The sequence below is a fragment of the Pelodiscus sinensis genome, chromosome 13, assembly GCF_049634645.1.
Source record: "Pelodiscus sinensis isolate JC-2024 chromosome 13, ASM4963464v1, whole genome shotgun sequence".
NCBI classification, from domain to species: domain Eukaryota; kingdom Metazoa; phylum Chordata; order Testudines; family Trionychidae; genus Pelodiscus; species Pelodiscus sinensis.
Window position 1 is genome coordinate 26822976 of NC_134723.1, and position 24932 is coordinate 26847907.

At 49.2% G+C, this 24932-nt stretch overlaps 1 protein-coding gene across 1 annotated transcript in view; it reads left to right on the plus strand.

Annotated features, from left to right (window-relative positions):
- The window catches only part of LHFPL1 (LHFPL tetraspan subfamily member 1), a 57488-nt gene extending 32980 nt beyond the window's left edge, over positions 1 to 24508 (plus strand). Inside the window, exon 4 of the mRNA XM_006136200.4 lies at positions 23462 to 24508. Within this exon, the coding sequence (XP_006136262.3) occupies positions 23462 to 23643 (182 nt within the window). The 3' untranslated portion in view covers positions 23644 to 24508. The remainder of the gene's footprint in view (positions 1 to 23461) is intronic.
- The last annotated feature ends 424 nt before the right edge of the window (positions 24509 to 24932 follow it).

Below are 24932 nucleotides of genomic sequence, written 5' to 3' on the forward strand. Positions count from 1 at the left end.
GTTGTCCTGGGGCCCAGTGATTCAAAAGGGCCTGGAGATCCCAGATGCTACTGCAGAAGCTGTGGCACCAGAGCCCTGAGCCCTTTCAATTGCCACCAGATCACCAAACTGTGTGCTCTGGGAGGCTCTGAGGGCTGGCTGGGAGAGGGTGGGGCAGCAGTACTGAGACCCGCCTCTTCCGCCCAAAGCCCCGCCCCTTCTGAAAGCACGGAGCTGTCTCCCTGCACCTTGCCCAGGGGACTGGCAAGTCTGTTGGGCCCTCCCTAACAACCGGGGATGGATCACATAATAATTCCTCTGTTCTGCCTTGTTCTTTCAGAAGCATCTGGCACTGGCCACTGTCAGAAGGCAGGATACTGGGCTAGCGGACCAGAATGATCATTCTTATGGGCCTAATTCTATTTGTTGGTGATTCCAATTTTCAGGGGGTTTGTTAATGGGATAAAGTGTCTTTTATTGCTAGACCACTGATTCAAACTGAGATCAGCACTAATCAGTAAGGGTATGTCTACACTACCACCCTAGTTCAAACTAGGGTGGTTCATGTAGTCATACGAACTTGCAAATGAAGCCCGGGATTTGAATTTCCTGGGCTTCATTTGCATGTTGCCGGGCGCCGCCATTTTTAAATGTACTCCGTGCCAGCGGCTACACGCGGCATGAACTAGGTAGTTCGGACTAGGCTTCCTATTCCGAACTACCTGTATGTCTCGTGGAACGAGGTGTACAGATAGTTCGGAATAGGAAGCCTGGTCCGAACTACCTAGTTTGTGCCACGTGTAGCCACGGGCATGGAGTCTGAACTAGAGGACATTTAAAAATGGCAGTGCCCGGCAACATGCAAATGAAGCCCGGGAAATTCAAATCCCGGGCTTCATTTGCAAGTTCGTATGACTACATGAACCACCCTAGTTCGAACTAGGGTGATAGTGTAGACATACCCGAACTGTGCCTCAAGTGAAAGGAATTTGGTGGGTTACAATTAGTGTTGGGCAAAATTCCTGAAACAGAAAGAAAGGGCTCAGTGTTCCCTCTGAGCTAGGGTGGGGTGGGGGTGGCACAGCTTCACAGGTGATTAATCAGCCCTGACCAGCCAGTCAGCTCCCTGCAAAGAGCCCTGAGCCTCTGCCTGGGTGGGGCTGATTAATTACCTGTCAAGCGGTGCTGCCCCCCAGCTTAGAGGGAACACCAAAAGGGTTTGTTTCAAATGAAACATTTTGTTTGGTCCAAAATGACTTTTAAAAACATTATCATGTTGCAGAAAAAGTCAAATGTTTTTTGATTGTTTGACCGAGAATGATTTTTTGGGGGTACAGAGGTAGGGTTCAGTCATCAAAAGCAACTGTAGTCTCGATGCATTATTAGGGGGCTGGTCAGGCTTCTGCGAATCACCACCATGTGTCACCCTCATTGCATCTCTGAATAATGAGACTGTGGCCTGAATATGCTTGAAAACCCAACCTGAAATCTGAAAAAATAAAGGTGAAAAACCAACAACGAATAGGTGCAAGCTGAAAACTAACCACCACCACGGGTGAATAAAGATAGACTAGAAAAACAATCCTCCAACATGGAAAAGCTTTAAAAAAGACCCACTTTTCCATCTTTCCATCCTCACCCTGCAAACACTTACACATGTGAGTAGTTTTCCACACAGCGCTACTCACAGCATAAAGTTACCCTGGCACGTCAGTGTTTGCAGGATCGGGTCATTAAAGGATTAGCTCTTCACACCTGTCTGCAAAATGCAAAGCACTCTGAGAACCACAGTTTTGCAAGAGATCCGGGCCAGATTTCCAAGGGCTTGGGACCTACAACTGGGTCAGATTTTCAAGAGTATTCCACTTCCATTAGGTACCTAAATAAAGAACAAATTTTCAAAAGCCTAACACCCATAACCCCTGTTGTGACATTTCACTGAAAAATCTGGCCCTAACGTATCTAAATCCATTGGCCTCCTATCCACGTAGGCAATGTGGAAAGCTTGCATTGCTCATATGTTTGCTGTGCCTCTTGGAGCAGGCCAATATTCAAGTATGTCTCCAGGCTCCTTTACAAAAGTTAACAAAAAGTACATTCATAAAGAAATCCTGGCTAGTGCTGTAGCCCCAGGTGAGGGCCAAGCTGTACACTTCACATTGGAATGACTGTGGTGTATGGGACACAGAACACTAGAACTAGAAGGGACCTCGAGAGGTCAAGTCCAGTCCCCTTCCCTCATGGCAGGACCAAGCACCATCTAGATCATCCATGATGATCTGTGGCTTCTCAGTGCTATACTAACACTTCCTACACCTCCGAAGGACCAGGAAGCATGTTACTCTACTAGGATACGTCTACACTAGCGCCCTATATCGATCTAGGGAGGCTAACGAGGGCAACTGGAATTGCAAATCAAGCCCAGGATTTAAATATCCCACGCTTGATTTGCATGTTCCTGGCCGATCGCCATTTTAGAAATTGACTAGCCCGAAGCAACTGCCCGCGTCTACACATGGCAGTGAAATGGGATTCTGGAATAAAGCCCTAAATCGAAATAGGTGGTATTCCTTGTGGAATGAGGTTTACCACCTAATTTGATTTTGGGGCTTTATTTCGGAATCCCGTTTCATTGCTGCGTGTAGACACGGGCAGTTACTTCGGGCTAGTCAATTTCTAAAAATGGCGACCGGCCGGGAACATGCAAATCAAGCGCGGGATATTTAAATCCCGGGCTTGATTTGCAATTCCAGTCACCCTCATTAGCCTCCTTAGATCGATCTAGGGGGCTAGTGTAGACGTACCCCTACTGACTGTACCCTAAAGAAACTCTAGATGTCAGTAAAGCCAGATAATTTAATCAGCTCCTCCAAACCTTCCTTTCTCTTAATCTTCCAACGTTCTTATACTCCTGCTTTTTTCACTCTTTCCTTGCTGTGTTCTACTTTGGATTTTTATTGTTAAAGGAAGGCCAAATGGCTCTGGAGGGAATATAGATGAAAGAAGATAGCTGTGTGAAACCCAGCTCTGCTAATGGTTAGAGGAAGGGTGGTAAAACTACATATTCTATTCTACTACTGTCTGCCATTGCTGCCACCCAGAGAGAAAAGTAAGTATGAATTTTCTTGGTGCAGACACATTTCTGATCAGAGTTCCAGGTTCCCATTGCTTTTCTCTAGCACCCTTGCTCTTTAAAGGGCTACCAGGCTGCTTTTCTCAGCCAATATCAAGCTTGAAAACTTAGTAAAATCCTGAAAAAAATGCTTTCTTCATGCATGTGCTCCTAGATCTTGGGTCTGTTTCACTGTGGTTGTAGTTTGGTAGGTCCAGTGGCTGCCATTTTACAATTTACACCATCTACCTTCTGCTGGCATTAGCGCATGAGGAGACTAAATAGATTGGGGAGGGAGACGGGGTTCTCTTGGTATCTTCAGAGTTCTTTCAAAGGGAACAGGTGTGTTTGCCTCTTGGTTGAGATCAGTTGTTCCCCGATGGAATATTGAATGTCCCATGTGCACACAAGCTGTTTCCCCATTGATCTAGGGGTGGTTCATGTGTATTTTATTAGAACTTTGAGAGCTGTTTGCTTGGCTAGACGTAGTGCTTTTCTGTTAAAAAAAAAAAAAAAGGTGCTGGTACTCCAGGGGAAAAGTTGTTGAGCTCTGACTGGAGGTGCCGGTACTGCGTCTGGAGGTGCCGGTATTGCGTACCAGGCAGTACCGTCACAAAAAAGCACTGGCTAGAAGGGTAAGTAAAACTGAAGTGTGGTACAGTGCAGCATGTACAACGTGGAGTTCTGTGGCACCTTAGAGACTAGCAGATTTATTAGGGTAAAAATTACTCTAAGGGTATGTCTACACTACCCCGCTAGTTCGAACTAGCGGGGGTAATGTAGTCATCTGCAATTGCAAATGAAGCCCGGGATTTGAATTTCCTGGGCTTCATTTGCATGAAGCCGGCTGGCGCCATTTTTAAATGCCGGCTAGTTTGAACCCCGTGCCGCGTGTAGCCGTGCGGCACGGGGTTCGAACTAGCCAGCATTTAAAAATGGCGCCGGCTGGCTTCATGCAAATGAAGCCCGGGAAATTCAAATCCCGGGCTTCATTTGCAATTGCGGATGACTACATTACCCCCGCTAGTTCGAACTAGCGGGGTAGTGTAGACATACCCTAAGGTGTCACAGGACTCCTCTTCGTTTTTGTAAATTCTGACTAACACAGCTACCCTTCTGAGTGCAGCATGTGTAATTTCAAACAAAGATGTGTTGAAAACAGCTAGAGGACTTACTCCTAAAAGTCAGTTCCTTTCATCTGACTCCGGCGGCAGATCCTTGGAGCAACAGGGTCAGTGGCCTTTAGATTTGGCAGCATGAGGCACTGGGCTCCAATGATCCACCATCTGGCTGTATGAGACCTTCCACTGTGACTTGAGCTGCCATCAGTCCCAGTGTAGTGAGCATGAATCACTTTGCTTGTGTAAGGAACTGGACAACTTGACAACTTGGCCTGCCCGACTAGGAAAGCACTAGTGAGACCTTACTTTACTCTGCAAGCAGTGGGGGATGGGAAAGGAGCTGTCTTGATCAGTGTCATATTTTGAATGGTGAGCTAGTCAGAAGGTATCCATGTTTTTCCAGGGGAATTCTGGGTTCCACCTGGACCTAATCTGGTTCTGAGTGTTACTGCTCTTCAGTTCTTATCTATCCAACAAGGCTGTGGCTATCCAAAGGGCTCTCTAAAGCCTTTTCCATAGGAGCAAAGACTTGAGACACTTATTTTGCTGTCTCTAAGAAATGGAGTTTAGGGGAAGCCAGAACCATCAGGCTTTTCTTCTGCTTGTTGGATCAATTCTTCCACCCATGGGCCTTGCTGAGTACAGACACCTACAGTAGCGCTGCAGAGTTACGGACACCTTGGGAATGGTGGTTGTCCAAAACTCTGAAATGTTCATAACTCTGAATAAAGCACAGCTCTAGCTCCAGCTCCAGCTCCAGCTCCAACTCCAGCAGTTCGAATTCCGAGCCAGGTTCCAGAGGCAGCTGAGTGGCTTCCTTGCAGGCAGCTTCTTCTCAGGCAGAGCCAGCTAGTCCCTGTCCTGGCTAGCAGGATGGGGGTGAAAATAGTGAGTCCCTCTCCCTGTGGAGGATGGTGGCGGTGGTGATGAAAACAGCACATACACACACCCTGGACAGAGGAGGGGGGGATGAAAACAGCACCCCTGGCTTAACAGGAAAGCCATGCAGACTCCAGTGCTGCTCCTGCCTGCAAATCTCAGCCTCTTTGGCTCCTAACTGTCATTGGGTGAAGACAGTGTGGGCAGTGGGTGAACCACAGGCTCAGGGAAGCTAGCCTCTGGCCCACCCCTTCTGCCTGAGGCCCTATCCCTCCCACAACCTTCTATATAGAAATCCAGAGACACTCCCCTCCATGGCTGCCAGTCCTTTCCCCCATCCCCAGCTCCAGGCTGCCTAAACACCTCCAGTCCCAAAGTGCTCTCCCAGCCCCGGAGTACTGGGTGGGGAAGTGGTGCATGTCCCCTACCCCAGAGCACTGGGCAGCATGCAGTCCTGCCCCCAGTCCTGGAGCACTGTATGGGTGGTAAGTGCCCCTCCCAAGAACCCTCGAGCACTGAGTGGCACAGACGAGCAGTGGGTGCTCCCCCAATGCTAGAGGACTGTAGCCACGCCAAGTCCTAGTTGCCCTCATCCCAGCCCCAGCCAGCTTACCAGAAGAGAAGCAGCCTGCCCGGGTTGGGGCCAAGTAGCGGCACGCAGGAGAGGCCTCAGGGTGGAACATGGGTGTGGCGGGGCAGGACCTCGGGGGGAAGGGATGGGGCCAGGAGACTTCTTTGCTTCCCCCCACCCTGATTGGCCTGGAGTGGGGGAGTATGAGAAGTCTCCCCTCCTCCCGGCCCCACATCCTAGTGAGAAACCCCGCTGTTTTAAAACAGTTGGTGGTTCCCTCTAGGCGCCTAACAGAAGGAGACCTTGTGCGCTTTCCCTGCTCCCAGGCCAATCCTGGGAGTGAGGGAGCACATGAAGTCTCCTTGCCCCTGCAAGAGCATGCGGCGGCTAGAGAGACTGGCCGGCGCTTTTAAAACAGTCGGCGTGTCTCTCTAGCCCAGGTTGGGCAAAGGGCCCTCTGTGGGCTGGATCCAGCTGCCAAGCCGGTGGATCCGGCCCATGGCTGCCCTGCCATTCCCCCACCCCCAAGCCAATGAAGGCCTGGGGGTGGAGGAACACGCGGCAGCCAGAGAGACAGTTTTAAAACAGCTGGCATGTCTCTCTAGCCGCTGCATGCCCCTGGCAGGGAGGGGACAGGACATGAGAGACTGCATGTTCTCTGCCCCCAGGCCTCAATTGGCCCAGGGTCAGGGAGTGCGCAAAGTCCCCCCCCCCACCACCAGCAAAGGTGTGTGGCAGCTAGAGATAAACATGGCTGTTTTAAAACTGCCAGCGTGTCTCTCTAGCTGCTGCCTGAGGGTGGGGGAGTGGCAGGGTTACTGTGGGCCAGATCCACTGGTTTGGCAGGCCCTTTGCCCACCTCTGCTATAGGCTGTCCTCCTTGGCCAGGCTATATCCAACACAATGCATCGTGTACCATGCTCTTTCTGAGCCATCCTGGTGTATCCCGGGTGGTGAAGTCCAGATGGGTAACCCATAAGGCAGCAACATTTCCAATCAACATTTTCAGATTTTGGATATTCATTTTTTCAATGACAAGTTGAAATTTTCTATGGAAAGCCAACACTTCACATTAAAAGTACCACCCATTTTCTGTCAAAGACACGGGCATTTTTCAAGCAGTCTTCCTGGTTAGGCTAATGTAATTCTCGCTGTTCTGCCTGTGTTTTATAGCAGCGTGTTGTTCTTACTGGTTATATTGCACTTTCCATGAGCCTCAAAGCACATTATATAATTACAGAGCATTTAATTAGTGGAATGATTTTGCCCATTCAACAAAACAATCCCCACTGGAGTGAAAGTGAGACAGGTAGGATAATTTCTATTAAGGGAATGCTGTAGATTTCAGTAATGAGATGGAGAATTAATATCCTTTAATAGCATTTGTAGAATTACAAGATATGATGATAATAAAGGGATCACGTTTCATGCGTTAGCCTGTCAGATGACTGAGTGTAGATTGAATCCCAAAGACATACCATCTGCCCATCTTCCCTATACGCTCATAAGCCATTGGTTGGGTGTATCTTTCACTGAAGCATTATATATTACGATTGCTGAAGACAGGATTTCAATCTGCATGCACCAAAGACCGGCATCAAATGCAAAGTCCCTTTGAGAGCTTTTAGACTCTCCTCAGTGAGTTCAAACTCCTATAAATGCTCCTGAAGGGAGCTGCTCACCATTTTTTCAAAGAAGAAAAAAACCCTATTTTACTTGAAAAAATGGCCTTTTGTTCAAAACCAACAATGTTTGTTTTAAAAATCCGTTCTCTGACTCTCTCCTTTTTTTCCAGCAGCAAAATGAAAATGAAAAAAATAAAAGGGGAGGGGGAGGTGAACCTTGAACTAAGCTCCCAACAAGTTGGTTCCCTTTGAAAACTTCAAACCTCTCTACAAATTCTTCTTTTGTCTTTTTAACCCACTCTCCCTCTGAAGTGCCCTCTAGTCTCTGGGGAGAGGAGGGAAGGAAGCTTTGCTGTTTGGCCAAGTGCTTGGAATGTGCCGATCACTGTATTATCCAGGCTCCCAGCAAAATACGCCTGTTCCCTTGCCCTCATCCATTGATTGCCAGTCTGCTGTGTTTTCTGGCAGTCGCTCCTCCCAAGGCCATAGGCTTTTCATTTTAGAATTGCTAGTTCTTGAGTGGTGTCGGGAGAGAGCTTCCTTAGCCCTACCATCATTGAACTCGGCTGCGTAGAAAAATATGTTTTAACTGTAGCACATGCTGAGGCACTTATTCAGCAGTCACTTTTCTGAACAGATGGGACCTTCAGCCTCCTTTGAGCCCCGCTGCTACTGCTAATGCAAAATGCATTTGTGTGTCATGTCATGAAATCAGAACTCCCAGCGCCGAAGGGAGCTGCCTTGAGACAAGCTGAATCACCTGCATGCCAGACCGCAGCTGCACAGTATGATGGAAATGCTTTAGAATCAGGTCTGGCTTGGGAACAGGCTCACACTGACGTAGGTCTGGTAGGAAGGAAGCTTTTCTCAGCAGAGGGAGAGAATGTGCAGTTCTAACAAACAGGGCTTCTCTTCGGGTATAACATCATCAAAGGACATAGCTTAATTTGGCCCAACATAGCACTCAGAAATTGCCTTGCGTCACCAGTAAATCATTGCTCCATTTGGCTCTGGTGGCTTCTGCTATAGAAAACAGGGAGGCCCACTAGATGGCACCCAAACTATTTAAACTTGAAGGGATACTACCAAATTGATCATCTGGTCATCTGAAGAAGTGGTCTGTGCCCACGAAAGCTGGTGATGCCATCTACATGTTTTGTTAGTCTTTAAAGTGCTACCAGACTATTTGTTATTTTTTAAGTTTATTCTGTACAGACTAACTTGGCTACCCCCTGAAACTACCAAATTGATGTGCGCTATAGTGGGTGAATCTGCCCAATTACTTTGGGGAAATTCTGCACCAAAAACTTAAAAATTCTGCAAAAAATATTTTAAAATTCTGCATTCTTTATTTGTCAGCATAACACAATGTAAGTACACCAATTTCATTTCTTTTGGTAATTTATTTCAAAATGTCTGTCAGTGAGTACCGTATATACTCGAGTATAAGCCGAGTTTTTCAGCACAGTTTTTGTGCTGAAAAATGCCCCCCTCGGCTTATACTCGAGTCAGCCTCCTGCTCGCGGGCGGGCTCAGCGCGTCTCTGCCGCCGGCCGGGTCTAGATGCGTGAGCCCAGAGCTCCGGCCCCCCAGCCCCTGCCCCAGCCCTCCTGGCCCTTCCGGCCCCTGCCCTAATAATACAGACAAAAAAAAAAAAAAGATACAGGAAATGTTTTTGAAAAATAAATGCCTGATTAGGCAAATTAATACAGAACTTTGAGAAATTCATTTACACTACAATACAGAAATGTATTTCCTGCAGGGGTGGCCTGTGCGTATAGGCCGACCCGGCCGTCGCCTAGGGCACCGCGTTAAACGGGGCACCCAATGATGGTGTCACGCCATTGAGGGCTGTGGAGGAGGGAGCACTGATTACGCATTTCGCCTGGGGCGCCGATCGCGCATTCCGCCTGGGGCACCAGCTGCCGGCAGCCTGCCTTGGGATAACCCTGATTTCTTGTATCCCTCAGGGCAAAGGCTCGGGGGAGTCAGGGGTGCTGGAGGTGCTGAAGGAGAGGAAAGGGCTCTGGGAGTAAACCTGGAGGCTTGTTTGATGTGGGTGGGAGGAGTAGGAAGCAGTTTTTTGGGGTGAGGGAGGGATTGTTAAGGAGTTGGGGAGCCTCCCCCATGCTACCCTGACCGACCCCCTAGCATCTCCCATTCATTCGGGCACATTTGCTCCTGTTCCTGTATGTCCCTGCTCCCCCATCTCCTATACCCATGTGGCACTGCAGTTTCCTACCCACTATTCCCATGTGGTCCTAAGACTCCTCCCATTCAACCCGTGGCACAATGCTGTCACCTTAGGGTTGAGCAGATCCAAGTTAAAGAGAGGGGTGACTGGTGACGGGAGACCTCGGGAGGGGGGAGGGGACACTGGCAATGTGAACTCCCTTGCCCAGGGGAGGGCCAGGACCACTCCCCCCTGCCCCAGGCCATGCCTTTCCCTTTCCTTACTCTGCTCCTCCCCACCCCTGCGCTACCCTCTCCCTGCCTCTTCCCCACCCTTGCTCCAACCCTGCCCCACCTCTTCCCCTAACTGAGGCAGTCTGGGGGGAATAGTGGGTCTGTGGGGGCAGTTCTGGCAGTAAGGGTCTACTCCCCTGCACTCACTGGCAGTGGCAAGGGAAGCAGAGCAATGTGGCCCCAGCTTGCTCTGCTCTCCCGACTGCATTGCTCTGCTTCCTGCTGGTGAGTGCAGAGTGGGTATGGACCCTGTGTGCGTGCCAACCCCCCACTAGTCCCTCTCCCAACGGCTGGCTCGCTTCTTGCCCCCCTTGACCCATTGTGTCCCCTCCATGCATCGCCTCTGCTTAAACACAGGCCTTATTAGTAAAGCTGTTCGTGAGAGTGATATTTAACAACTACCGCTATCAGAAAAACCACACATAGACTATGTAGGCCACGAACAGGGCTGATTTGTCATGGCTCTGTGAACTGATGCTTTGACGCCTCCTGCCTTGCTCTCCAGACTCTAATAATTAATTAAAAATAATTCTTTCTAGCCCTTATGGCTACAAAGAAAATTTGCAGTGGGGTCTGACTGCAAAGCTGTGAAAAGTGTTTGGATCTGGAGACACTCTGAACCAACAGCTTTGCCCCAGCCCATCTCAATGGAGGGTTGGCAACAATGCCAAATGACAATGATTTAAATTGACATTGTTAATTATTTCTGCTGAACAAGCATGCAAGAAAGAGGAAGGATGGGGTCATATTATAAAGATCTGCGCAACCTACTGGAAGTGGCATCTCATTTGAACGTGTGAGGTGGTTGAGGCTTGGTCTAAAGCAGGGCTACTCAACACACGTTTGTTTGTGGCCCCCGGTGCGGTTTGGATTTACATGAGACTCAACATGTGGCCCCTGGGTGGGAGTCAAATAAAAAAAGTAGTAAATATAATGATCTTCTGGTGATATGCATTTCCGTAGATGGGGGCCTGTGTGCTGTGTAGTCTTGCCTTAATCTTTGTATTCATGCCATCAGTGTGAAAGAAGCTATTTGAATATATATTTGCATGTATATGCAACCACACTTAAGTTGTGGCCCTTGGCATCTGCTGTGAGCAGGAGCGGCTCGAGGAGAGCTGCCGGCAACTGGCGCCCTAGGTGGAATGCGCTATCGGCGCCCCCGCCTCTGTAGCCCTCAATGCCGTGACGTCATCATTGGGTGCCTCGTTAAACGTGGTGCCCTAGGCAACTGCTGAGGTTGTCTACATCCACAGGCCGCCCCTGGCTGTGAGTATCATTGTGGCCCCTGGGCCTTCCAAAGTTGAGTAGCCCTGGTCTAAAGGCTAAGTTTGATGGTGATCATGGCTTTCTTTTAATCCCATTTAAATCCTGTTGGGAACAGCAATATATTAAGCACTGGACAGTTCAGAGTGGAAAGGATAGAAGAAAACACTTCTGTGATTTGCGCTTTCACTCCTTGATTCTGAATGGTGCTTAGATACCAGGCTGATAGGGCTTTTATAAAAACCAGAGACGAGAGAGAGATTAAAATGCCAGTAAGTGGCTTGGTTCGCTTAATGTTAACAATGTAATCTAATGAACTTCTGAAGCTAAGGAAGTCTAGCTGCGTTCCAAACCAATGAGATTTGCAACTTGGAATAAAAGCAAAGACTCTGGTTGAAATGTCAGGTCCATCTCTGAGTGATGATTTAATAACTTTTATGAGTGAACCTGTCACAGCAAATCTCAACACACGAATGGCGTGACTCAGGGAGAGCCTATTAGCAATGATACATACCAAAGAGGAACAAGGTGAGCTTTTTACCCCTTCCTCACTTAGCTTAAAAGCTTACTTATTGTGGGAACCTTTCCTCTTACAACTCCTCTCCTCCTCTCCTGTAGCTTAAAATATTTCAGGGACTAATTGATCATTGCAATGTGCATCAGGGAAACAGGGCCTAGAGTAAACAGAAGGTGAAGTATGCTGGTGTAGTGGTGCATGCTATAGCCCACTCCAGCAGAGAAAGGGTTACAGACAAGATAGAGAAGGCTTGTGCAATCGTGGCCAATTAGAGCGTGAAGCAGTCAGCCAACCAGGGCCAGAATGGGCCTATAAAAGGCTGTAAGGGCTTAGAGGTACTCACCCTCTTGCTGCAGCTGTAGAACAAGAAGGACCTGGCTGTCTGGGAAGCTGCAGAGGTTACCTGAGACAGAGCAGTGCTGGGGAGCTCTAGCCTGACCCAACTCTCAGGCTGCAGGCTTGATACAGGGGCCTGAGGGATACTGGGGCTTCAGGGAGGCAGCCAGGGCAGGAGAAGGCAGCAGGGCCACACCCCCTTGCCCATGATGAGTAGCCATTTCAGAGTTTGCTCCTGAGGCAGTGACTAGATGAGGACTGGCAGTGGGTCACCAAGGCAAGGTGAAGATAGAGAATTGGGGTTCCCAGGGAGTGAAGGACACCAGAGTATGGGGACACTGCCACAGGGCAGTACTGTAATGAAAGGGCACTATGGGCTGGAAGAGACACGGGGCCTGAAGTAGTGTAGACAACAGGTAACAGAGTGAGATACTGGTCAACAGGGGGCACTCCAGAGCTGAAGAAGAGCTAATTCCTGGAGAGACCAGCAGAAGGTGCTGTGCTGGTGAATAGGGTTGCCAGGTGTCCGGTATTCACCCAGACAGTCCAGTATTTTCAGCTCCTGTCCGGTAAAAAATTCAGAGAATACCGGACACCTACAATGTCTGGTATTTTCTGATTTTTTCCCCAGCCAGGAGGCGAAAATGCCTGGCACCTGGCAACCCTACAAACACTCAGTGCCTGGCCTCCTCTCTCCCCCCTCCCCGAAGCCTCCTCTGGCCCCTAACAACCCCAGTCCCCATGCTTACCTGGTTCCCCAAGGCTGCTGGCACAAAATGGCTGCTGGCCAAAAGACCTACGGGACCCAGGTAAGCATAAGTCTTAGTGTTCAACTGCTCCCCTGTTCCTATCCCTGCACTTAAAGGGGACATGCTGTTTTAATGCTGTTTTATTTTAATTTGTTTTTGGCTTAAGTCCTTGGAGTCCTTTTTTTTCCTCCTTCAACAGAATTTTTTCCTGGTTTTTTTTTTGGGGGGGAGGGGGTTTGGCATTTTTGTTTCAACCATCTGGCAACCCTACTGGTGAGTGAACCCCATTACAACTGGGTACACGGATCCCTGTGTTCCTGGCATGAGCTGTGAGTGGGTGTACAGTCTGAGAACAGTTTATATGGGGGGAGTCACACACAGTGGTGGTCTGTTAGAAAGAGGGGGAAAATCTTTTATCCCTCCTGTCATCTCAGGAGGTAAACACAGGTGCCCAGTTTAAAGCTACTTCCTGTAGGTTTTATACAGTCACATCCCACACTATTCACAACACTGGGGCTAATCTCTGGGTTGATGAAGGTTGAACTTGTCTGTCTTGAGTGACAGCTCAGGACAGTGTAGCTGTGAGCGTGGTTAGTAAGTCGTTCTATCACCAGGCACACACTGACACACATCGGTGGAACAGGCACACATCCGTGAGGTAAAGACTTGGGCAGTCTATGCATACTCTGTAGCTCCTTAAAGTGTATCTTCTTTGGGTGGGGGAGGGGGAAGGATCTACAACTGTGAATGCCACCTCCATGTCAATGTCCATGTGACATCAGGACTGTCTGAGATTGGGACATGCGGTTTTTGTTGCCTCTGCTAGTGATAAGAGCTTCACTGGAGGTGGACAAATAACTCCTGTCACATAAATTACGGGATATTGTCATGGCTCCTAGGTCACTTGGCCCCTCTGTCCCCGGGTGGGATCCCTCTCTCCAGGGCGGCAGCCCTTTCTTGGGGAGCCCACTCCAGTAGAGTGGCAGCGAGACAGCCCTTTCTCACGGAGTCCACTCCAGTGCAGCAACCATCTCTTGGGGCGCCCTCTCACCTGGGGATCCACCCCTCTGGAACAGTGCCTCTCAGAACCTTCAGCATGCCTGCCTCTGCTGTGAGCACCTGGGGTGGTCCACTCCCTCTGGACTCCTGGGGCCTCCACTCCCAGAGGGAACAGTGCAACCCTGTTCTCCAGACCAGAGAGACTCTCAGCCAGCACAAAACAGGAAGGTGTATTGAGCTTTGAACGCAGCAAAGTATGTCTCAGGCCTATAGGCCTCCCCCGCCCGCCCAGCATGTCAGACTTCCCTGCAGCTGGGTGAGCCCCGCCTGCTCTGCTCTCTGTCCAGAGCAGAAGAAGGTCTTCCAGCAGAGCCTCCAACATCTCCCAGCAACAGCCCCAGCCCTGTCCATGGTCTTCTCTCCAGGTACTCAGGGTCACCTGGATCCCACTCTTCTCTGCCTCTCCTCTGTCCAATGTTCTCTCCTTGCTGGAACCAGCTGGGTCTGTCACCGAGGTCTCCCCTCTGCAGCCCATTGTCTTTTGTCTGACTGGAACCAGTTGTGTCCTCTGAGTGGGGTCTCCCAGGCACCAGGCATCAGTTGCTGGGGCTCCAGTTCTGTGCTGTTCTCTGAAACAACAAACTCCCTTGTCACATTTAACCAGTAACATCCTGGGGCAATGCCCCTTTGACCTCCTCCTCCCCAAAACTCCCCACTTCCTCACACATATGAGTTGTGTTTTTCCCCTGTGCTCAAGGGCACATGCAAGCTGTTCTGATTGTACATCTCTGGTAGGCCCCATGGTGTGATTTTGATCCATAATGGAGGAATGTAACTTTTTTGAAACAGGTTGCCAGTGTGAATACTTGTGATTATGAATTTGAAACGTTTAAATTTCACCATCTCCATAAACATCACTCCAAAATCCCCTCCCCCCCAACAGCTCCCACTCCCTAACCCTGGAATATTCCTGGCAAGACAGGACACAGCCAAAGGGGAATTCATTTCAAAATGCAAAACAAAATTTGCAGACATTGTTTGTCATGTTTGTCCAGAGCTAATCAAGGGAGTGTCACTGTGCTTTATTTTACCACCTGTTGTGTACGCCCGTCTGGGAAACCTGCATGGCTAGTTACATCAGCATCTCTCATCTGTGCTGCACACCCTGGCTGTGCTTGCTTGGCTCAGCGTGTCTGCATCATCTGACAGCAGTTAGAACAAAAGGGCTGCGTCTAGATTGGCATGATTTTCCGGAAATGCTTTTAACGGAAAAGTTTTCTGTTAAAAGCATTTTCGGAACAGAGCGTTTAGATTGGCACAGACGCTTTTCCGCAAAAGCACCTTTTGCGGAAAAGCGTCAGTGCCAATCTAGACGCGCTTTTCCACAAAAAAGCCCCGATCACCATTTTCACGATTGGGGCTTTTTTGCGGAAAACAAAGCTGAGCTGTCTACACTGGCCCTTGTGCAAAAGCTTTGCGCAAAAGGGACTTTTGCCTGAACGGGAGCAGAATAGTATTTCCACAAGAAGCACTGATTTCTTACTGTGGGAAATCAGTGCTTTTGCGGAAATTCAAGCGGCCAGTGTAGACAGTTGGCTAGTTTTTCCGGAAAAGCGGCTGATTTTCTGGAAAAACTGGCCAGTCTAGATACAGCCAAGAAGTAGACTTTTGCTCATCCTTTTATAAGCCCAGACCACTCCCACAACTAAGCTTAGTTTAACTTAGGCTGGATTCTCATTGTTTTGGTGCACCTCCTCCTCTCTTCCCCCCCCCCCCCCCCCCGTTCATTTCTTTATGCTAAAAGAGAAAGGGAAACTGTAACCAATCTTGTGCTTGCTGTAGTGAGTTTATACAAGCACAGATGCTTCAATCATTCTGGGTAGCAGTCCTTCCTGTAGGCTTTGAACAAACCTTATGTAGTCCTGAGTTAAACAAAGAATAGTCAAATGGCAGCACAGTTTGCCTATGCTAAACGATCAAATCAACAAAGCTGACTGGCACATTACTTGCCTTGTTCAGAGGCCAGCTCCAAGGACATTAAAATATGTGCAAGGAGGTATTTATAGATCTGCTTTTGCCAATAATACAATCCAACTTAAAAGGATGACATCTATTGAATGCTTGCTGTTTTCCAGCAGAGAAGCCAGCACTTTCCTTTGTCTATGCAAATTATCCATAGAATCCCACAAAGATCTGCACATCTGTCCCTTGAAACATAGGGATGTACATTTGCGAGGGCTGTGTTTGAAGGCCTCTTTTTTATCACTTTGTTTTCATTATAATATTTTGCAGTGGATTTTTTTTTACTAGGATATCTAAAGGCAGAGGGCCTGAATTAATCAAATAATAACAAGAAGCTTACAAGCAGAGGGTAACAGTTTAGGAGAGATGTTACTCTTATATTTGCCATCTTTACTGACTGGATGCCTGCTGAGCAGAAGGACAGCTGGCAGATGCCCTTAAATGAGAAAATGGCACAAACTTCAGCTCTGAACTTCCCCGCACTTTGAAGGATTTGAAAAGTGGTGCAGGACGCAAATCGTGCAGTGGAGGATCTCATTTTCAGCTCATCTGTCCAATGCTCACTCCTCCCTATTCCGGGGTCTCTGCAGAGTCTGCTTTACTTGCTTCAAAGCTTTCTCACTGCCTGATGGGAAAAATAATCCCCCCCAAAGCAATGCAACAGCCTTTTGGACAGGTGGGAATAATCCAGATCAGATCTGTGTCTTAAATGAGGGCATTGTGTGTGTGACTACTGAGCCTCCTTTCTCCTTGGCTCGCCCAAGTCCTCCATGTGACTGGGCCTCAGGACTACAAGACCTCATGACACAGGAAAACTCTAGTGTACTTGCAGTGCACAGGACTGAAAAAGGGGTCCCTTGAAGTGAGGGTTGCCATTGGACAACATTGTATAATTTCATGGGATTTAGCTTCAGCTGGCGTGTCCAACCAAGGCCTATTTGTGCAATGCTTTGACTCTATAATGTGCAAAATCTTTTTTCCTAAAATACAATTGTCACCTGCTCTAAATGTTCCCTCAGCGTGAACTACAGTCCCACACACTTATATGATCATTGGAGCCAGCACTGCAGTCTGCAGTATAGACATGAGTTCCTCTCAGCATTAAAAAGACCTAGTGGAATGCTACTGAGAGTTAACAGGGCTGGGTGTTAGTTGCTATTGCTTCCAGTGGACTGCCCCAGTAGTTATTGAAATTACAAGAAGGTGTTGCTGGGTTAAGCACAAAATGATCTATGCCATCCTGATATCTGTTCTCTCCATTCTTGGAGCAGTTCCAAAGAACATTCCTTTGCTCCCAGCTTTCTGATTGTCAGTCTAACCTCAGCACTCATGGATATTGATTGGTCAGTGAAGGGCCAGATGACTATTACTACCTAATTTGAAATTAAGGCATGAACCTGGACATTTATAGTATTACAGGCCATGGCAATAATTTGGTGCACGTTATAAGTGAACGTGTCTGACCATATTTCTTAATATGCTAAATTTTGGAGATGGCCGAATGAAAAAAATTATCTTCACCACAACTAGGTCCCTTTGCAGTAGCGTGAATTGGTGTACAGGGAGCTATCAAAAGGGAAAAAGCTGCCAGGGCTCACCTATACCCCATCCCTCTGCATCAAGACTAATCTGGCCACATACATGCGCATGGTGAAGACTTTTTAATGGCTAGGCCATAACTCTCTCAATAGGAAAATTATTCCCCTGGCCAACGTTTCATGCAACTTAGCTTTGGCTCACAGTTGCTGATGCTCTAATTTTCTGACATGAAATTTCAGCTGGCAGTTTGCAGTCAGGGCAGCTCTCATGTTGTACAAAAGCACTGACCCTAGGCCCTGGTCTACACTGGGGAGTTCTTTTGAAATAACTCCCCTTATTTTATAATAACAAGTGGAATGTCCACACTACCAAGCCCATTATTTTTAAACTAGCCAATTAGCCCGTCATAAGACGGGATTTTCAGGTCTTCTCTCCTGAGCTCTCTCGCTCTGCCTCTCTCTCTGTCTCTCTCTCCTCCTACTGCCTCCCTCTGTCTCTCTCTCAGCTCTCCTCCGCCTCCTGCCTCTCTCTCTGTCTCTTTCTTTCTCTTCTCCCCCTCCTGCCTCTCACTATCTTCTCCTCCTCCTCCTGCCTCTCTCTCCCCTCCGTCTCTCCCCACCCCCTTTCCCCTTCCCCTTCCGCACCCTCCATGGCTTCCTGCCCCCCTCCTCCCATCCAGCCCCACAGCCCCCGATCTCCCCCCAGCTCTGCTTCCCGTCCCCTCTACCTGCCGGTCAGCCCCATGGCCCCCCGGACACCCCTCTCCTCCCCTCCGCCAGCGCTGCTTCCCAGTCCCTCTTCCTACCGGCCAGCCCCATGGCCCCCCGGACACCCCCCGCCAGCGCTGCTTCCCTCCCCCCTTCCTCTGGGCCCCCCCATCCTCCCCTCAATCCCCACAGCTCCTGATCCCCTGCCAGCTCTGCTTCCCACCCCCCTTCTGGCCAGCCCTGCCCCCTTCCCCTCCCTGAGTGGCGCTTCACCCCTCTTCCCCTCCCCCCATGGCGTGCTGCACTGCTCAGCTGAGCGGTGCTCCCACCTGGCCCCGGCGGGGGAGCAAGTGGAGGCAAGCGGCCCTTTGCCACTCAGCTGGGCCCATGGCGGCAAGCGGCCGTTTGGGGTCCACGCTTCCCATGCGTTGGCAGCGTGGACCCCAAAGGGCCACTTGCCACCGCTTGCTCCCCCGCCGGGGCCCAGCACAGCGCTGCGCCGAACCGCCACGGAGGGAGGGGAAGGGGGGCGGGGCGCTGACGTACACAGTCAGGGGGCATGGCCGTGTGCGTCAGCGTTACCACGCACAGACAATGGGCTACTATATATGAAAACAGGCTGGTTATTATGCTTTCCATGAGGAATAACACTTATTTCAAAATAGTTATTTTGAAATAGCAGCAGTGTGGACGCTCCACTGTTGCTATTGCAAAATAACTTCTCCGCAGAGTCATTTAAAGTAATTACTCCCCAGTGCTTCCTGGGGCTCTAAGTCAAGACAGCACATCCACATTAAGGGAGCCTGCCTTGAACTAATTTCGAGGCTTCCTGTAGGGTGGACAGGGCTATTTTGAAATAGTTATTTTAGGAGTTATTATTTCAAAATGGCTACGTCTACATTGGCCCCTTCTCCGGAAGAGGCATGTTAATTTCCAACTTCAGAATAGGGAAATCCGCGGGGGATTTAAATATCCCCCACGGGATTTAAATAAACATGGCCGTAGCTTTTTTTCCGGCTTGGGGAAAAGCCGGAAAAAACCGTCTAGACTGGCGCGATCCTCCGGAATAAAGCCCTTTTCCGGAGGATCTCTTATTCCTACTTCAAAGTAGAGCATCGCTGCTGGATGATTTATTTTCTCCTCTTAGAATTTGTTCTGCTTTCAGGGCAAAATTTTCAACTCAGACCTACGTAGCAGATCTTGACTTGGCTACTCCTCTCTATCCACTCATGCAGAAACCAAAGCAGGATATAGGAATCTGCCATGAGCATCTGCAAAGAGAAGCTTCCCCTTAGACCTCCACTGCCTATGTTAATGACCTGGATTTTCTTCCGGGCTGCTGTGTAACTTTAGCCTGAAGCATGTCTCACCCGCTCAAAGTGACCAGATGCCATGGTGTGATTTTTGCCCTCAGTGTATCACCAGCTGAAAGGCAACCAGATGCCATGGTTTCCATTGGAGAAGTAGTGCTGGCTCTGTCAATGATTTGATAAGTATAGAATAGTAAAGTTTTAACAAAACAAAAAGTTGCATAAAAAAAAGGGACAAGATTAAACACTGTATGACCTCAGCTTTACTCTCTTGTAAGTCTACTGGTCTCACCTTAGATTGTAAACTCTTTGGCTGTGTCTAGACTGGCCAGTTTTTCCGGAAAATCAGCCGCTTTTCCGGAAAAACATGCCAGCTGTCTACACTGGCCGCTTGAGTTTCCGCAAAAGCACTGGCTTCCTACTGTAAGAAATCAATGCTTTTTGCGGAAATACTATGCTGCTCCTGTTCGGGCAAAAGTCCCTTTTACGCAAAATTTTTGCGCAAAAGGGCCAGTGTAGACAGCTGAGATTTGTTTTCCGCAAAAAAGCCCCGATTGCAAAAATGGCGATCGGGGCTTTTTTACGGAAAAGCGTGTCTAGATTGGCCACGGATGCTTTTCCACAAAATGTTCTTTTGCAGAAAAGCATCCGTGCCAATCTAAATGCTCTTTTCCGAAAATGCTTTTAACAGAAAACTTTTCCGTTAAAAGCATTTCCAGAAAATCATGCCAGTCTAGACATAGCCTTTGGAAGTAGTGTCTCTTTTGTTGTTGTATGTGCACACAGAGCCCAGCCTAGCGAGCTCTAGCTGCTTCTGCAACAAAAATAAATAATACTAATAATATGAGGAGTAAGCATAAGACTGGACTAGCATGGCCAGCATGGTAGGTAGCAGTCTGAGCAAACCATTGCTGAGTTTTGTTTTGTTTTTCTGAGGAGGATTTCAAGGATGGATTTGGAGGGGTACACTGCAGTGGATTTGCAGGTGTTTACAGCAGTGTTTCTGAAAGTGTTCCATGGAATCACTATGAGAAACAAATTAACCAGCTGCCCCAGTTTGTTTATTTACCAGAGCCGTGGCCACGGAGCCTATTGGCTCCGTTTTGTCCTTTGCAGCCAAGGGGAGCTGTGGGAAGCGGCGTGGGCCGGGCCACCGCTTCCTGCTGCTCCGCTTGGTGCAAAGAGTGAAAGGGTATGTCTACACTACAAAGTTAGTTCGAACTAACGGACGTTAGTTCGAACTAACTTTAATAGGCGCTACACTAGCGCTCTGCTAGTTCGAATTTGAATCGAACTAGCGGAGCGCTTAGTTCGAACTAGGTAAACCTCATTTTACGAGGATTAAGCCTAGTTCGAACTAGCTAGTTCGAATTAAGGGGTGTGTAGCCCCTTAATTCGAACTAGTGGGAGGCTAGCCCTCCCCAGGTTTCCCTGGTGGCCACTCTGGCCAACACCAGGGAAACTCTATGCCCCCTTCCCGGCCCCGGACCCCTTAAAGGGGCACGGACTGGCTACGGTGCCCGTGCCAGGTGCAAGCCTGCCAGCACCCAGCCAGCAGACCCTGCACCTGGCACGGCTCGAGCCACCCACCCGATGTCCCCCAGCCCACCCTCTCTTCCCGGGACCAGGCTGGCAGCTCCCGGGAGCTTGCCCTGGACCGCAAGAGGCGGGCACCTGCCTGGGCTAGTGCGGACATCGTGGACCTCGTCCATGATCTCCGCACTAGGCACAGGAAAGTGGCCGTCTAGGGCAGGAGAGCTGCCAGCCTGGCCACCCAGGACCAGGTGTGCATGAAAATCAAGGGGGTCCACTGAGACCCCCGACCCTGAGCCCTGAGCTTACAATGGCCGTCCTGGGTCAGACCAAAGGTCCATCTAGCCCAGTAGCCTGTCTGCCGACAGCGGCCAACCCTAGGAACCATGGAGGGGATGGACCGAAGACAGTGACCAAGCCATTTGTCTCATGCCATCCCTCTCCAGCCTTCCACAAACTTTGGGCAGGTATACCACTCCTACCCCCTGGCTAAGACTACTCCATGGACCCAACCTCCATGACTTGATCTCACTTCCCTTTAAACTCTGTTCTAGTTGTAGCCTTCACAGCCTCCTGCAGCAAGGAGTTCCGCAGGTTGACTCTTTGCTTTGTGAAGAACAACTTTCTCTTACTAGTTTGAAGCCTGCTACCCATTCCTTTCCTTTGGTGTCCTCTAGTCCTTCTTTATGGGAACTAATGAAGAACTTTTCTGAATGCACCCTCTCCACCCAACCCCTGCTTTTAGAGACCTCTATCCTGTCCCCCCTCCGTCTCCTCTTGTCTAAGCTGAACAGTCCCAGTCTCTGTAGCCTCTCTTCATCTGGGACCTGTTCCCAACCCCTGATCATGTTAGTTGCCCTCCCCTCTCCCAGCCTTTCTCTTCCCCTCTCCCCACCTCCTTTTCCCAGTCTCCCCCAGTTTTGTTCAATAAAGACAGAGTCAATGTTGGAAGAAACGTTATCTTTATTTTGTACATCAATAAGAAGGGGGGCTAGGGAAGGCTAAGTGGAAGGAGGTGAGGGAGGAATGGGGTACGAGCCCCCGATGGGGAGGACTGGGCTGGCTCTGCGGGCTTCTGGGGGTGGAAGCTCTCCTGCAGCCCCCCAATTGCCCCCTCTCCCCAGATGGCAGCCTGCGGCAAGTGCAGCCGGGCTGATGGCCGAGTGGTGTGATGTGCCCAGTGTGGGTACTCCGGGCACTCCAAGCCAGAACTTCTTTGCAAGCGGGGCACCCCTGAGAACTGTGTGTCCGGGATGGGGGTCGGGACCCTTTAAGCGCAGCCCTAGGCTAGCCTGAGACAGCATCTCCACGCTCTAAGTCCTCCTCTTATGCCCTGCCGGCACTGCTTCCGGCCATCCTTAAGCCCTGTTCAGAGTCCACTCAATGTGGACTTGCTAGTTCGAATTAGCAAAACGCTAATTCGAACTAGTTTTTAGTTCTAGACGCGTTAGTTCGAATTAGCTTAGTTTGAATTAACTAATTCGAACTAAGTTAGTTCGAACTAGCGCTGTAGTGTAGATGTACCCAAACAGAGCCAATGGGAGCTGTGAGGCCCCGTGGCCACGGCACCAGTAAGTAAACAAACCGGGGAGGCCAGTTCATTTTGTTTGAGTGGTTCTGCATAACACCTTCAAAAATGCTGGTTTACAGGGTGTAGAGAAGCAGCAAGGAAGAAAGCACAAAGGGACTTGTTCGAAAATTTAAGGAGTGGGAAGTGAAGGATGGAAGGAACCAGCATTGCCAGGAATGTCTTTAGGCTTTATGGGGCCTGATGCAGTACTATTGAACTGGTGTTCCTGTGCCCAATGGCAGTTTGGGAGGGATGATTTTTTTGAGATGTGATTTTATAATCTTCAGCCACACACTCGTGAAATATTTTAAAGCAAATTTTAATGAATGTCTTCTAGACTAATATGGGAAATTCAGGAATTGACAGTACATACCTAGGGTTGGCAACTGCCTGTTAAATAGCTTCATTGCCACTTGAATGACTCTTTTACAGGTTCAATGTTATGCTAAGACAGGGTTTCAAATCCGCGTGAGTTGCACAATCCAGTCTGGGACTCCCAGTGGGTGGGAGGGGACTGTCATTACCAGCCCCCAATCCCTGCCTTTTCCTGCCGATGACCCGTCCTCTCCACCCATAGCAGCCCATCCATGAAGACACCGCTTTGGGGATCACCAGAAGGTGTGGTGCTGCATGGTGGCAGTGGTTACACTCCCCACAGCAGCAGGATGCACAGTGGAAATGGGGCACCCGGGGCGAATTCACTCATTTCACATTGTTCAGTCACTTCAGCCGGGGATGGTCCATGGCCAGGTGTATGAGATCCCCATGCTAATAGCTCTGGCAGGCTCTTTCACTTTTAAGTTAACTAGATCCCTTATGGGGAAAAGAGCCATGGCACAGGGATATTAAGAGGTGGGTGGGTGGACATTAAGACCCAGTGGTGCCCCAAATTTTCAGGTGTCCTATGCAGCTGCTATTTTGCCTATGGGTAAGGATGGCCCTGAGCATCACCACAGTGTCTGAGAGATGATGGGTAGGATTGAAGGGCCTTGAATGTAAAGATGATTTCAGTAAAAGTTTATGCATGTACCCTGTGCACCAGGCTGTAACCATTGTCTTTCTCCCACTAGGCTGGGGAGGTGCCGAGATAACACAGGGCTGTAGCATGACTGACACAGCATGTACTGGGTTCCTGATTTCTCTTCTTTCTCTCCCTGCAGGAACCTGCAGGCTTGGCTGGGCATATTACTGCATGGGAGGTGGGGCAGCTGCAGCCATGCTGATCTGTACCTGGCTCTCATGCTTTGCTGGAAAAGATCCCAAACCTGTAATGCTGGTGAGGAGCATCATGCAGAGTGCAAACCCTTATGGCGTTGAGCTCGAGTGCTGCCTGAAACAATGAATTTTCCCGGACACTCTCCTGAAACAAAGGAGGAACATGGAGCACATTGTTCAAACATCTCTGACTGATACATATGGACCCCTCCTTTTCCGTCAACAGCAGGGGCCAAAGACTTCTCCCAACTACAGTTCCATATCTGGGTTAACTACATTCAGGTGGGGTTGCTCTAGGATTTACACTGGTGTAGCTAAGAGCACAGTTTAGCTTGGAAACAAATGCAGTCTCCTTGAGGACCAGGTCCAAAGAACAAGAGGCCAATTTCATCTGCAATTCCCTTGAAATCAGGGGAGTGAATTTGATCCAAGGAAAATAAGAATTAATTTCATGCATTTTCTGAATGTAAGAGATATCACCTAAGTCTTATCTAGCACTTTTCCCCAGGAGATCTGAAAGCATTTTACAAATGAGGGCAATATCATAACCCATTTTACAGATGGGAAAACTGAGGGACAGAGAGTTGAAGTAACTTGCCAAAGGACATGCAGTATGTCAGAGCCCATTTATTCTAAGTCACTAGCCAATGCGCTATTGACTTGATCACACTGCTAAAGCATAGCTTATACTGAGTAGTGTGCTTCAGGCTGCTTTGCTGGCTGGCTAAACCAAGTTATGGCTGCTTTACATTGCTGGAGCAGTACAGTGAAATCCGGGTCCTGTGTGTAGGGTTTATCCAAAATGTCCCAGGCTAGGACAAGGCTGTAGCATGAAGAAGGAGCTGATGAAGCCTTTTTCCTCATTTGTTGCATCCAACCTTAAATATAGGACTGTCTCCCTTCCCAAACCTAGTGAAGAGGAAGAGTTTGTCCATCTAAGGGTATGTCTACACTACCCCCCTAGTTCGAACTAGGGGGGGTAATGTAGTCATACGGAGTTGCAAATGAAGCCCGGGATTTGAATTTCCCGGGCTTCATTTGCATAAAGCTGGCCGGCGCCATTTTTAAATGCCGGCTAGGTCAGACCCCATGCCGCGCGGCTACACGCGGCACGGACTAGCTAGTTCGGATTAGGCTTCCTATCCGAACTAACTGTATGCCTCGTGGAACGAGCCTAATCCGAACTAGCTAGTCTGTGCCGCATGTAGCCGCGCGGCACGGGGTCCAACCTAGCCGGCATTTAAAAATGGTGCTGGCCAGCTTTATGCAAATGAAGCCCGGGAAATTCAAATCCCGGGCTTCATTTGCAACTCCGTATGACTACATTACCCCCCCTAGTTCGTACTAGGGGGGTAGTGTAGACATACCCTAACATATGCACCCAAGATGGAGTTAAGATAAAGCTGGCACTGAATG